General features: G+C 53.7%; 1 protein-coding gene across 13 annotated transcripts in view; it reads right to left on the bottom strand.

Moving 5' to 3' along the window:
• Positions 1-14,289, bottom strand: part of PAX2 (paired box 2) — a 90,027-nt gene that overhangs the window by 64,644 nt on the left and 11,094 nt on the right. For 9 of the 13 annotated variants that reach the window (XM_065923135.1, XM_065923130.1, XM_065923133.1 and 6 more), the window contains 2 exons: positions 10,847-11,015; positions 9,918-10,115 (listed from right to left, as the gene is read on the bottom strand). In XM_065923135.1, coding sequence (XP_065779207.1) covers positions 9,918-10,115; positions 10,847-11,015 — 367 coding nt within the window. The remainder of the gene's footprint in view (positions 1-9,917; positions 10,116-10,846; positions 11,016-14,289) is intronic. The other 4 variants (XM_065923136.1, XM_065923125.1, XM_065923127.1 and 1 more) reach the window with 1 other exon arrangement.

Below are 14,289 nucleotides of genomic sequence, written 5' to 3'. Positions count from 1 at the left end.
TAGAGGTGGGTGTTGGAGGGGAAATGTGGGAAATGGGGACAATGCTTTTCTATTTCTGGGCTACTTATTGTCTTTTTCTCCTTTTCAATTCTTTCCACACCTTCCCCTCTATTTCTAAAACTCTATTTGACCTTGAACTCTGGCCTCTCCCTTCACACCAGAAGTTGTCCCAAGGGTGACAGAACCTCCAAAGGAGCAGTCACCTGGCCTGACAGGCCGGGAGACCAGTAGCCAGAGGGGCCAGCCCGTCACTCCACTCCTGAAAATAAATTCCATTGTATTTGCATTTTAATTTTCCACATAAACAAAGGCCCAGAGTACTCGCTTGGGCAGCATCACTGGACGAATTTAATTAGAAATGAAAAGTTTATAGGGCCCTCTTTAATGCGATTAATGCTCAGTTAACATTTATCACATTCGTATGCTGGAATCGCCTTTTTTAAGCAGCCACTGGCCATGAAATGAATTTCTCTCAACTTTTTTTTGTATCCAACCTGGGAAGCCATCTCTTGAGGAGTCTGTACTGCCCTCCAAGCTGTCTCCCTGGGGTCAGGAATTACTGTGTCTTCAAAGCCAAGTTAAAGGGAGAAGAGGGTAGGGAAGGAGGCATACGTGTGCTGGATTGGGAGGGCAGAGCGTGGGGGAGTGAGCGTGAACAGTTTCTAGGAGGGCTGTACCCTCTGCAGTGAGCTGAGTGGTCAGCCCAGCAGACTGGCTAAAAGACCTCAGAGTCTCTACTCCCACCCCCCAAAAAAGACACTTCCCCCACTCCCTTCCCAACACACATACTCAGTCAAAAACCAGGCTTTGGCTCTCGCTTCTCTCCATCTCAGCCATCTCTCTTCCGCCCCTTTTCTCCCTCATCCTGGGCTCTCTCAGACTTTCCTACCCAGGCCCATGGTGAGTAGGAAAGGCAGCCCTAGTCTCAAGCCTAGGGATACCTCCTTTTCTCCGGCTCTCCCAGTCACAGTCCGCAGGAAGGCGACTGTCCTGGTGTGTCAGCTCCTCAAGGGAGGCAGAGCAGAGTGTGGGGAACACGAAACCTCTTTTGGTTCCTAGAGGAAGGATGGCCTTCCTGATCTTATCAAATTCTCTTTACTCTTCGCTTAGAGTCTACTGAGATTCGCCGCCTAACTCAAACCAGCTAACCTGAGTAATGTTGAGGAAGAGAGAGAGAAAGGAGGGGATGAGGGATGCGGGGAGGGAGGGGAGGTACCCACTCTACAGATGATAAAAGGAGATAAATAGCTTGACCTTTGTCCCGATCTAAAGGTACACTCCCTGTGAGGACCTCAGCAGACACCAACCAAGCAGCTGCTGCCAGTATTCCCAGTAGCGTGTCACACACACATACACCGGCCCCGCATTGCACATGGCTCCACACCCTCACCTCCAGCAGAGCAAGGGCACACGTGCCTGTACACAGACCAAACTGTGTTGGGACCCTCTGTGCTGAGTCCCGATAGGGTCCCCCTCATCCACCCACTGTGACGCTGACCGTCTCATCGACCCTATGGTTTTCAGGTAACATCCCAAACAGGTGGGCCATCCTGGTGAAAGCAGAGACTTTTGTCCTGGAACCCAAAAATACCTTCAGCTGGAAACCCTCTGAAAGGTAAATCAGTTTGCCATTGCCTATTGGACAAGATGGGCAGCTAAAGCCTTTTAAGAGTTCCTGGTGATGCCAGGCCCTTTGAGACAGCTTCCCAGGACATGAATGCAAGACTTGGCCAGATGCCACGAGCCCACCCACTCTTTCCAAAACAGAGCCAGGTGGAGACCCCCAACACAAACTCACCAAACCCTCTCAGTACCACACGCTAGGCGGGCACCATCTTGTCCTCTAGAACTAGGATGAAAGGTCACAGGATACAGGGCAGAATGAGGGTCTCCTCCCTAACCATCTCTGGAGCCTGTCAGGCTGGGGGCTTCCCACAGGCTCCTGGTCACCCTGGGCTTCCTTCACCGACCCAGCAGAGACCCCGGGGCCACGAGGGAGCATGAGGCCCGGGGGCAGCTGCCCCAGTGCTCGCTTCCATGTGTTCACGCTCGGGGGCCCCTGCTGCTCTCCCTCCTGCCCTCCTCCAGTCTCCTGAGTCCTCTCCATTTCCCCAACTGACTGTGCCTACAGCGGGCACAGCTCCCCTTGCAGCCTGCTGCCTGTCTCACAGCCCTTTCTCCTCCTGCTGCCAGGAGCCGCCCAGCTTGTCCTTTGGCTTCCTCCGTTCCTGGATGGCTTTGGGAGGGGTTCACTGCAGGGGAGTTTGTGCCAGGCTGAAAGCAGGCAGAGGAGGAGTCCAGAGCCAAGTAGCCAGGGCTCCCAGGTGGAGGGGCTCTAACCTGGAACCCCCAGGAAGCCGGCCCTCCCTTCCTTCCTCCTGGCCTCCCTCCCACTCTCCTTCTGCCAGGGACCAGGCTGGAGTGACCGCACTGCAGCAGCCGTTGTAGCCGCTGCCCGCCTGCCTTGCGGCGTGCTCCCTGGTACAGGCAACCGTGCGCTCCAGGTCTTCAGACTTTAGCTCCCACACCACATCCTTTGCTCCGCCACCTTTCTCCTCCAGGCTGGCCCCTCCTTTTCTCCTTAACAACCTTTCGAGCCTCTCCTGGAGGCCACCTCAGCAGCCTGCTCTACCAGCCGCCCAGAACTCTGGCTCCCTGCAACTTTCTCACACATTCTGTTCCCGGCAAAGCCAGGTCCCAGGCCTCTGCCTTTCACCTCTCAACCTCATCACCTCCTTCCTCACTCTTCCTCCTCATTCTTACTTTTGTCCTTCCCTTTCCATGTGCATCACCCCCTCCCCTCCTCTAGCTATGGGGACTTAGAAATCATTCCCTTCCTCAGGGGCTTCAGGACTCAGGGGCTCCGGAAATGTCACATCCCCAATAACCGCCCTGAGATGACAGCTCTGGTCTGAAGCTGAGAGGTAAGTTATGTCCAGTTACGCAGACCAGGGGCTGCAGACTGGTGGCCCATGAACTGAATCAGGCCTGGAGATGTATTTTATTTGACCAACACTAGTTTTTAAAAGTGAAATCTCAGCACCTCTAGGCTGGGCCTGTGCAATCCAGCTCCTGATTCTGTGGCTCTTACCACCTCTGTCCAGTCCAGCCTCCTCGGCTCACCTGCCGACCTTCCCCGTAGGGTCCTGGAGGCACCTGTCCTCATGACCCCTGCAGCCTCGCCCATCTCCCTCCTAGAAGACAGCTTCCAGGCCTACACAGGATGTTCCTTCTTCTTCTCCTGTCCCAGGTCATCCTCCTCTGGTTTCCCACCCTCTCCACAGCTCCCCTGCGCCCAGACCCCAAGCATCTGCCTCTGCCATCATGCCCCTGCGGGGTTTGGTGTCCAAGCCCTCTCTGGTTCCCAGCTCTATGTTTCTGCCCTCCCCTCCCCTGCCCTGCCCCGCCCCAGCTTATTCCTTATTTCCCTGGCACCCGGATTCCTGGGGCAGGATTTGGAGGCTGGAACTGAGACCTGGCACTGGGAAGCTATGCCCATGACCGTGTCCCAGTGCTGCTGCCGTGCTTCCTGCTGGGGGCATGGTGGGCCTTGATGGACCACTGCACCATAACTCTGCAGGAAGAGGGTGCAACAGGAAGGGCATCTTCTTAGCTGCTTATGCAATTGGTCCTTAACTAGTTCTGCCGACAGGGCTGGGACTCAAGTGTCAAAGTGGAGATGGACAGTGGATCACACAGCTCTCTATCATAAAGAAGCATCACTGTAGCAAAGTCCCTTGTATTGAGGGCTAAATAGAGTGCTACAGTACAAATAAAAATTGAAGAAAAACTTGGCCCCAGTTTTTCCAAATTATGGAATGAGGAATCCTCAACTCAGCCCTATAACTGTTGCCCAGTGGCCCAATGACCACATCAACGATTGGCCTGATGGTCCCAGGGACAGGGTGTCCAGTCTGTCTGTGACTGCAGGTCACACTGTGTGGGCCTTCCTCTGTTTCCTGCTCTTGACCTCAGAGCCCATTTACCAAGGAAGAGACACAAGTAGGCACAAACACACAAATCCACACACCCTGAAGATATCAACCTCTGTTGCCCATAAACCATCATGAATGTATTCAAGCTGCACCTTCAGAGCACCGAAACAACGGGAAGAAAAACATTTCAACAACCTGCTCAACGGGGGAAAAACATTTCAACCCAGTAGTTCAGTGGTAGACAGATAAACCCACAGTGATTTAATTTTAAACCCATTCAATACTTTACCTGTTACTGGGCACTGTTGTGAGACACTGTCCCACATCCCTCGGATCTATCAGAGGCCCTTCTCTCTTCTCCAGGCTCACCCACGTGGCTGGATGAGTGGCACTGGACATGGCTGCACCTGTACCTGTTTCCCCAGCATGAATGCAAGAAACTCCCCCTTGGAGAGTCTGACCTAGGGGAGGGCCGGTGGAGGGAGTGGGGGTGAGGTGAAACAGCAGGGATTCAGGGAAGTGGCAGACCAGGTTCACACCCTATACTACATTCTTTTAAAGAACAGGAAGTGAGAAAGGAATTCTTTCCAGTATACAGTTTCCTCTTAAATATAAGAATGCCAACTCCAGGTAGCAACAAGGAAGGGCTAAGAACGGACCTGAACTTTAAGAGGTGAAGTTAGCTGGAGTTGGAGATCTAGGGAGCTGGGGACAGAAAACGAAGCCCCTGGCACTCCTTTGTGGACTCAGAGGGAGAGAGTGCAGGCTAGGGAGGGTGGGAAGTGGGGAGGTTGGTTCATCTTCCACACCAGTTACTACTATCACTATTCTTTCTATGCAAGCATAATGTTCTTGTCCACAAACACACCATCACATACACAACCACACTGTCCCACATACTGGAACAAGCCCACTTCCCAACTGTTCCCTAGCATCCCAGCTTCCAATGGTGCCTCCAGTACCCTGGGTCTATTTTTGCACAATAATTCCCTCCAATATGCACACAAAGTCATATTGCTCCATCTCACTCCCTTCCGAATATTCCCTTTACTAGGCACCCTGTCTCCCTTCTCCAGGGGCTCCTCCTGTCTGGTCCATCTCCACTTGGCTAATTCCCCCCGTGGCCCCTGTATTGAACTGTTGTGTTGTCCATTTCCCTGTGACAAGGGCTCTGGTTACAAAGTTATTGATTGGTTTTCATGCAGACAGATGGGCCCTTCCGAGCTCCCATCGAAATCCCTGGCTGTATGGGCTGATTGTTGCCTCTCGGGGTGTAGGATTGCACTGGAGACCACCCTCCACGCAAGCTCCTTTGCCCAGACTGTGGACGGTAATAAATGGAGGCAGCCTGAGCGATAATAAAAGCAATTGAGTAGGTTACCTGTGCAGACACAAGATTTATGCCTCTTCATATTTGATGTGATTGTTTTATTGAGTTCTCAGAATAGTTGGGACACACTTTATTTATTTAGGGTTCCCCCCTCTAGTTTCCTTTTTGAATCACCCTCCAACATGCACCTGGAGCTTTTGTTACGGACAACCCCTCCTATCTCCCTTTTTCCTAGAGTTGCCAGTGGAGGTAAGAACTCAGGGCAACCAGCCATCACTCTCACCTGAAAGCCATCTTGTGGCCTGACCTCCCACTCGAAGCCTGCCCACAGGGAAACAGACCAATACAACCGCTGGCCAAGACATCTAAAATAACTGAGTGAACAAAGATGGCTTTTCAGGGGGACAACTCCAGCTCATTTAAAGAAATAAGAGTGCCAGCAGTCGTGACTATTTCACGTGTTATTCTAACGAGGGGAAGGCTCGTTAGAAGAAGGAGACGTTCTCTGGGGAAGGACAGGTGGGCAAGGGTCTTCCGACAGAAACTGGTGCATTTGTCCACCAGAGGTGGCCTGATCCAGAAGACCAAGGGGCACACAAAGCAAGTCCTTTATTCTTATTTTTCCCATTCCTTCTTCTTAACCTACCAACTTGCCTTGGCTCTTGGCTATGAGACCAACAGCCCTGACCACCAAACAAGTGCAAGGGTACGGAAATGTAGTGGGCAATGCAGCCTCTCTGGTCCAGCTTTGTGCCAAACCAGGTCTGTCCAAGAGTCAAATATGCGATGTTCTAGAACCTGAGTCTCAGAAAGAGAGACACAGGCCCCAGCCCTGAACGTGTCTTCAGCATTCCCTTGGCTGGGATAAGTGGCTCCCAGCTTCCTTGGAAAGACCTCTGAATGAACAGCTAGACCACCTGTCACCCCAGTGCCAGATTCTGACGAAGACCTGCAGATGACATGAGATGGAACTGTTTAACAGCCCTGGGGCTGGTGCCTTCTTGAAGCCAGTGTTGCCACCACTAGGAGAGTACATATGCTCACTTATAAGCCAAACAGGTTAAGGAAGGGTGTGGGCAGCAGGTGATTGGTGGGAAATTGACTCTGGGAGGGTCCACTTGAAAGATCTAGGAGCTGGGAGTGCCCTGGTCCCACATAGTATAGCACCGGCTGAGAAAGCTAAAAGATGGATGGCCTCCTTGTCAGCTCAGTCCAAGACAGTACCCTCAGGGGGATCTTCAGGAACACTTGACTCCCGCTGGAGTCTGCGCCTGTGCCTTCAAAGGAGCTATATTCCCTTCCCAGAGCAACGGCCAAACCTGAAGACGTTGGCATATAATCAGGAAAATCCTTCCTGCCTAGCCAATTGCTCAGCAATGTAACTAGGTAAGTGACTGTTAGCAGGGTGGGTCCCCCTCCACCTCCTCCCCCTCTGGGCCATTTCCCACATGAGCTTTCAGTCTCAAGTCACCTGTTTATAAACAACCCCCCCCCCCCCCACACACACACACAGCAGCAGCAGTGTTTAAGCACAAACTGAAGAGCTGGCAACTCCACACTCAACAATCAGTAACCCAAAATTGAGAGCCATTCAGATAAATTCCGCATGCTAAACAATCCAGTCCAGCCTCTGGATTTTTGATGGTGGTTTCTGGGAGTGAGGGTGAGATTGGGAGGCCTACCTCACCTACTCCACTGGCTCAGAGAGGTACTGCTATGAGGATCTGCCAATGGAGAAGGAAGGTTGGATGTCCAAGCCTTTATCACAACAGGATCAGAAAAAGCCAAAACCATTTTTAAAGCAGGAAAAGCAATTTAGTTTATAACCATAATAGCATATTTCAAGTGCGGCGACAGCATCTGTTTGGGGGAGGAGAAGATGAAAACCCTTGCGATTTGGCTCACGTGGATAAGCACGTGTGGACTTCCTTTCTTGCCAACAGCCAGTACAGACACATCCTTGATTGTGAGTATTATAAAGTGCCCAACACAAGTGGCACCTCACCCACAGTAAAGGTCTAAACTCAAGAACCACCCAGTCCCCAACACACCATACTTTCTACACAGAACATCTCCAGGTTCTTCCTACAGGGAGTGAGAATTCACAAAGTTCCTGGCATCAGCAGTACCAGCAGAAATCCCACTTTTAGCAGCCTTTAGGGTGAAGCAACGCATCTCAGATAAACCTTCCCCTTCAGAGCAAAGCATCTAGAGGTATAGCGCTAAGGGCATCGGGCCCAGATGCATCCCCCCAGCCCTGATTCAGCAGCAACCAGGAAGCCCCCAGAATTCTTTCCCACATATGAATCACAATGCAAAATCAAGAAAACTTTGACCAAGCCTTGCTGATAAAGCCAGCCAGGAAGCCTCGCTGCAAACCCAGAGCTGGCTGCCCATACTGCCAGCGGCTTCCCCGTTCTCCTCCCACACCCTTGCCATTCCAGCAACACCTGCCCACAGATGGCTATTGTTCCACACCCAAAGGTAGCCTCTGTGTCCCTCAGGTGTTCTCGCTCTGTGTTGAGCAAATTCTGCTGCTGTCAGAGCTGTTAAACCGAGGTCGTTCTCCCACTCTCATCCCACTAGCAGCTCACTCTTCTACTTTCTCCCAGTTCTGGGGAGTGCACCTCAAGGCCTCTGGAGCTTGGTCCTGGGGTCACCCGTCCCCTGTTCTCCGTGGCTTTTCAGGATGAGAGCATTTCCAAACTTTTGCATAAGCCAGCTTCCCAAAAACATCTCAGCCAGTGAAGGGTATATAGTGGGGACAGGGGGAAGAAGGGGTTCTAGGCAAGGGGTGCTGCCACCACACCTGCACTGACTGTCCCAATCTTCCATGCCCCCAAAGCGAAGCGCATTACTTTGACCAAACATATCTTGAGCTCCTCCAAAGGCTTGCAAATCCTATCACAACAAGATTGTTCCAGAACACCAGCACCCAGTCCCAGCAACACTGCTCCTCAGCAGGGCTTCTCTCCTCCCAAGACCTCAGTTCAAACCCACTCCCCAGACCAGCAACCAGCCTAGAGGTTGAGAGGAGATATTGCTTTGTCCCCTTCACACTCCTGCCTGAGCCCCAGAGCTTCCCCAGCCTCCTCCACTGACTTTTAAATGCAAAAGACTCATTCCTCTCCCAATGCAGGTGGTGGTGGAGGGGGGAGGGCCCAGTCTTTCTCCAGCTTCTTTGGAAGGTGTCTGAATGTCAAACCGCTATGCTCTCAATACCTAGCTGAGCCAGGCCCAGGGAGCTGGAGGGTTTTCGGAGGGTGTATAATTAGCTGATCAGTATTATGTTACCCTGTTCATAACTGAATAACCATTTTAATACAGATGGCACACAGTGGGATAATTTCTGGGGTCGCCTCGCAGTACGTTACAGCACGAGTGTGGCAGAGGGAATCTTCTTTAGCCAAGGTACATTCTACCAGCTAATTTTACCTGCTGTTTTCAGGATGATTTGGGATAATTCCATATCATTTGCAAAATATTAAAAAAAAAAAGAACCTTGATACGTGATGCCAGTTTCAGAAAAAGGCACCAGCTGAATTATTAGTTGCTCTGATAATGAGCCTATGAAGAGTGTAAAGAAAAACACAGGTATGAAACCCTCAGCCTTCTTCTCATTTGGGGATTTGCCTTAAAATGCAAGGGGCAGGGGTTGAAAAGCTGGCCAAGGCTGTCTGGAATTTGCACAGGGTCTCTGCTGATGTCAGGTTGCGCAGTTCTGTGATGGGAAAGCCATCCTGGGTCCCCATCTCCAAGTGCCCCTGTTATGTGCTATACCCGCCACATGTATACACTGGCCTGGGAGGGTTGGTACATATGTGGTGTGCACGTGTCCTGGAGAGCACACTGGAGTGGCTCGAAGTTTGGGAGACTACCTTGTGCTACTGTATGTTGAGCTGACTCCAGCCTGAGTTGACACCCTGTGCCTGAACTTGTCATCAGTGTAGCCTCAGGCCTGGACACAGGGACTCTAGGTGGTTGGAGGCACCTCCTGAGGTTCAGCCTCAGAACCCAGAGTTCTCCATCCTGACTTGGCATCCCATTCCTTGTCTAGCTTCTCTGCTCCCTGCCAGTGGGTGGCTGGTCGTTGGTGTTTGCTCTACAGGCCTGGATACTGGTGCTAGTAGGCCAGAAATTTGTGTGGAGCTGTCTAGCAAGGCCTGGGCTCCCAGGAAGGCCACCTTTGTAGGAGTCAGCAGAGATGATGGGGTGGGGGGTGGGGAGGTGGGGAGCCAGGACAGGTGGCTGCCCCGGGGGAAGGGAGCATGGCTTTAGAAAGGGAAGTCTATTTAGAGGCGATGAATAGGACACTGGTCATTTTAAAGGCTTCGGCTGTGGGCTGTGATTGTCTCTAGATACCGACTGAGGCGCGTAATCTTGGAGTCTTAATTACCACAAACACTTGGATTCATTTCCAGGACGCCAGCGGGAGAAGCCTGGCAGGGAATACCCAGTCCTGAGCTGGAGACAGCCCTGTCTGTCTGTCTCTCTGCCTCCCAGGTCCCCTCTCCCTGCCCAAAGGACCTGGGGGCTTAGGAGCAAGGGCAGGCAGAGGCTGGAGGAAGAACGGAGCTGGAGCTGGGAGAAACTCTGGTACTCGGGAGCTGGGAGCTGGAGCCCCACCCTGCAGCCCAGCGTAGCTTACTCACCTGTTGATGGAAGAGACGCTGGGCACTGTGTCGTTGTCACAGATGCCCTCCGCCAGAAGCCGGTCCCGGATCTCCCAGGCAAACATAGTTGGGTTCTGTCGCTTGTATTCAGCGATCTTGTCCACAACTTTGGGTGTTGCCACTTTTGGCTTGGAGCCGCCGATCACTCCAGGTTTGATGCTGCCGGTCTCGTAGTACCTGCACGGGGAAAGCCAGCAGGGTCAGTGAGAAGCAGGCGGTGGCAGAGAGTGGGGACTGCAGGCTCTGGAGCCGCTGAGCCACTCTCCCGCCGGAGGCGGTGGTGCAGAGGGAAAAGACCCAGCGTGTCTGAGCGGGCATCCAGAGCCACTCAGCTAAGGCAGGGATACATCAGAGGGTGAGGGCAGGGACAACGGGGACGCTCTCTCCCCGAAGGTGGTCGTACCAAAGGCTGTGCGCACAGCAGCTGCAATAGGCGACCGGGGTGTGGAAGCCTGGCCTTTCATTTGAGAAGATCGGGAGGAACGGCACTCGGAGGCCTCCCGCCCATTCCCACTGAGCACAGGGCCCCTATGGGAACCAGGACTAACCTTGCACCTCTCAAGCTGATTCTTCTTTTCTCCGGGCACCCATCTTTACCTTCACCCTATTCCTCCAACCCTCCCTTCCAAAGAGAAGAGCTGTCCTTCCGTTTCTGAAAGCAGGAATCCGGCTCTCTCCCAGGGAGGACGCTGGAGCCTGGCAAGCGCGCTGGGCTGCGCTTCTGGCGCCGCAGTCACCACCTGCGTGCCCTTGCCAAAAGGAGCTGCTCTCCAGATAGCCCCAGTCAGGGATCTCCCACGCCCGCTAGCGACTTGCACTTTTAGCCAAGCCCTCAGCTGGAGACCCAGGGCTGTCCAGCCCGTGAAGCAGACGGGGGCATCTCCCAGGGGCGGCTCCGCGACCCTCACCTGCCCAGGATTTTGCTGACACAGCCGTGGCTGACCCGCAGCTGCCGGGAGATGTCGCAGGGCCGCACGCCCTGGTGGGCCAGCTCCACGATGCGCTGCCTCACCACGTCGGGCAGGGGCCTGCCGTTCACAAACACCCCCCCGAGCTGGTTCACACCCCCGTGCCCTGCTGGGGAGAGACAAGAAAAAGACACAACACCCCACACACAGCAGGGACCGGCCATTAGTCAGGGCCCGCGCGCGGCCCAGGATGTGCGAAGGGAGCAGGCAGGGCGGAAGGGCATGTTCCTGGGCTCGCGGGCGAACGGCGGCCGCCGACCACAACGCAGAGAATTAGCGACCGGGAGCCGCGGGGCTGGAGAGACGCGGAAGTGCAGAGGCTGGGCGGAGGGCTGGGAAAGGACGCGCGACGCGAAAACCGGTACGACGCCAGGGAGAAAGTGAAGATGGGATGGGCAGCGGGGCGAGAGCGGGGAAAAGGGGAAGAAGGGGAGAAAAACAGCCAAGTGGGAATTAACGCCGGGAGGAAAGAATGTAGGCAAGAGAGGGCCGGGCGGAGGACGTAGGACGGTGCGGAATCCCGCCTGAGCCGCAGGCGAGAGGGAGTTGTCGGAGCGTGCTTGAAAGTGGATGATTTTGGGGTGTTGGGTAGGAGAGGAGCTAAGTCCCTGACATTCTCCCCTCTGCTCCCTACCTCTTTCCTTGTATTTATTTGGAATTGGAGTCTTCCTACATCTTTCCCCGTGTTTTTGTTGTGATTTTTTTGGACGGGGAGTTTTTCTTTCCTTTATGTTTTCTATCTTTAGGTATTTGGGGAACCATACCCCCCCCCCCCGCCTAGGGTTTAAAGTTCAAAGAAAGCCAACTGAAGGAGGGAAGGGGCTAGGCTGAAGAGGCGAGGGCTCAGAGTCTGCTGCGCTCCGAGACAGGGAGGCAGTGGAGAGCTGCGAGGTGCCCGCTAGCAACCACAGAATGCAAACTGCTTGGGTTCATCCGTCTGCCGCGCTGCGCCAGGCTGGGGACCCACCGCCTCACCCAGGACGCATGGTACAGGTCGCCTAGGTGGGCTCAAGGTTCACAGGGCACCCTGTGCAACCAGCCTCAGCCAACTCGCATCCCTCTGACCTTTTAGACCTCCGCGGCCACTCAGGAAAGGGGACAGCAAGGGCGTTTGCTCTCCTGGGCAAGAGGAGGCTGCTGGGTCTCCAACCTGACTGCTGCTGCAGGCGCCCAACCTCGGAGCCATAGTGGTCGCCGGATGCCAGGCCTGAAGGCGCTGCCTGGCGCCCCATTCTCCCTGACTCACAGCAGTCTAGAAATCCTGCACCCAGAGCCATCAACACGCAGTCGCAGTTACTGAACAATCCAAGCAGAGAGTGGTAGCGGCAGAGTCCGACCTGACCGGACCAACAGCCTGCAGCCCTGTCCTGCTAGCCTCTGGCGACTTTCGGAGAAAGCGGGGACACCTGCACCCGGCTCGCTGCTCTCCCGTCCCCTTCTTGGGGGGCCGAGAATAGGGGCCGGCTAAACCTCTGGGGAGAGGCCTCCGATCTCCAGGCTGGGGGAAGCCGAAGCCTCCTATCCTACCCCTCACCCATGCTAGGCTCCCTACCTTCAGCCCCACTCCTCACCCTCCCCTCCCTCCAAACCCGACCATCAATAATTTAGGCCCCGGGAGAACTCGCGTTACCGGTATGAAAAGGCGGCAGCTGCGGGCAGATTAAAGATGAATAATTCAGCCTCCCCGGGCTCCGGGCCCAGCCCCTCGACCCCAATCTAAGGGGTCGGGAAAGAAAGGGGGTACGGCGGGAGTCCAGGGCTGGGGCCGAGGGCCGGTGCTGAGTCGGGCCTAGATTGCGCCACCGCCGCCGCTGCCGCCGACTCTGGCTGCCGCTGCCGACCGGCTAGCCCGCGCCGCGGTCTCGCCCTTCCTTCGACCACCTTCGACTCGCCTTGCTCCCCTTTGGGCTTTAAAGTGGTACCCAGTGGGCGGCCAGGACTCGGCAAATCCCCCGCGGAATCGGCGAGAGAGGAGAGAAAGCAGAGGCTGTGGGGCCAGGAGGCCGGCTGGCTGGGCGAAGACGGTGTGGTACCCGGTTCCACTCCCTCCGAAAAGGAGACAGGGTTTCAGGCTCGGCTCGCACAAACCGGCGGCAGCCGGAGGTCTCTGGCTCGGATTTCCTGTGTATGCTTGGAAATTATTTAGGGAAGAATATTTTATCCCAGGAGTACTTTTTAAAGCATATATATACATATATATGCTAAATAAATGTTTAGAGAAAAATGCAGCTCTCCCTCCCTCCTGGGCTCTCTTGTCCAAAGCACAGATCCAAGCCAGCTCTAAAAAGTTTCCGTGTGAAAAGTTACAAATCATCCTTGATTATTAATCTACAGAAAAGTTTTCTATTTAGAATCTATTTACCTTTGGGGGGATAAAAGCCTGCAAAAAAAAAAAATCTCTGAATTGTTTTCCAAGCTAAAGACATAGGGCAAGAATTAGATAAATTCAAATTTAATTTAAATAGTCCTCCTTTCCTATTTTAAATTTATTTTCTCTCCTCTTTTTTTCCTGTAACATTTTTCTGTTTTCTTGCTCTTCTTTCTTAGCCCTGGTTTGGGTTTCTCTCTCCTTTCTCCCCAGCTTTGGCATTTGCCTTCCTTTTGTTCTTCCCACCTCCTTTTCTCCCTCTTTTCTGATCCCCTGACCAGGTTACTGGCTGGATCATCCTTACTAGCGACTGGGAGACTGGCAAGGAGCCTCTAGAACTAGAAGCAGAGCAAAGCTTTGGGACCACCTGGAAGGCTTTTCTGTGTGATCTATCGCTGACTTCGATTTCTCCTTGGAAACCCTCTTTGTTTTTAGAGCATCTCCCCAGGAAAGGCAGAGAAAGATGACCACCATGTCCGGCCAATCTCAGACTCCCAACTCCAGGACACCAGAGGGGAAGTAGGATGGAAGGCAAGAAAGAAATGAAGAGGAAGGAAGTATTTCAAACCAGCCTACATGAAGCCTTGCCTGGGCTGGTAGGGCCAGAAGCTGGGAGCTGAGGGTCAGAAGGGGGCACCCCACCCCCAGGCTCTTCTGCCTGATTGTCCTGACACTGAGGCTGCCTGTGTGGGGAGTCTTCTCCTGGACAACCACACTCTAAGTTTGAGAAAGATACAGATGAGAGGAGGAAGGATGAGGAGGCAAACAGAGAAAATAAACATAACACAAAACCCTAAAAACTGCCTGCCCATTAGTCTCCCAGCCCCAGGCAAGAGGGTGGCCAGGGGAACGGTGGCTGGAGCCAGAGTCATAGGCTGTGGATCCACTATTTAAGAAGAAGCAGGTGGAAGGAAAGAAGAAAGGATGGGCACCAGGGAGGTAGGAAGGCAGGTAGTAGGAGAAATATGAGTGACATAAGGCAGAAGGAAGAGAAGGGTCTTTAGATATACCGAGA

The sequence above is a fragment of the Muntiacus reevesi genome, chromosome 2 (genome assembly GCF_963930625.1).
Source record: "Muntiacus reevesi chromosome 2, mMunRee1.1, whole genome shotgun sequence".
Taxonomy (NCBI): Eukaryota; Metazoa; Chordata; class Mammalia; order Artiodactyla; family Cervidae; genus Muntiacus; species Muntiacus reevesi.
This window is presented reverse-complemented; position numbering and strand designations above follow the sequence as displayed.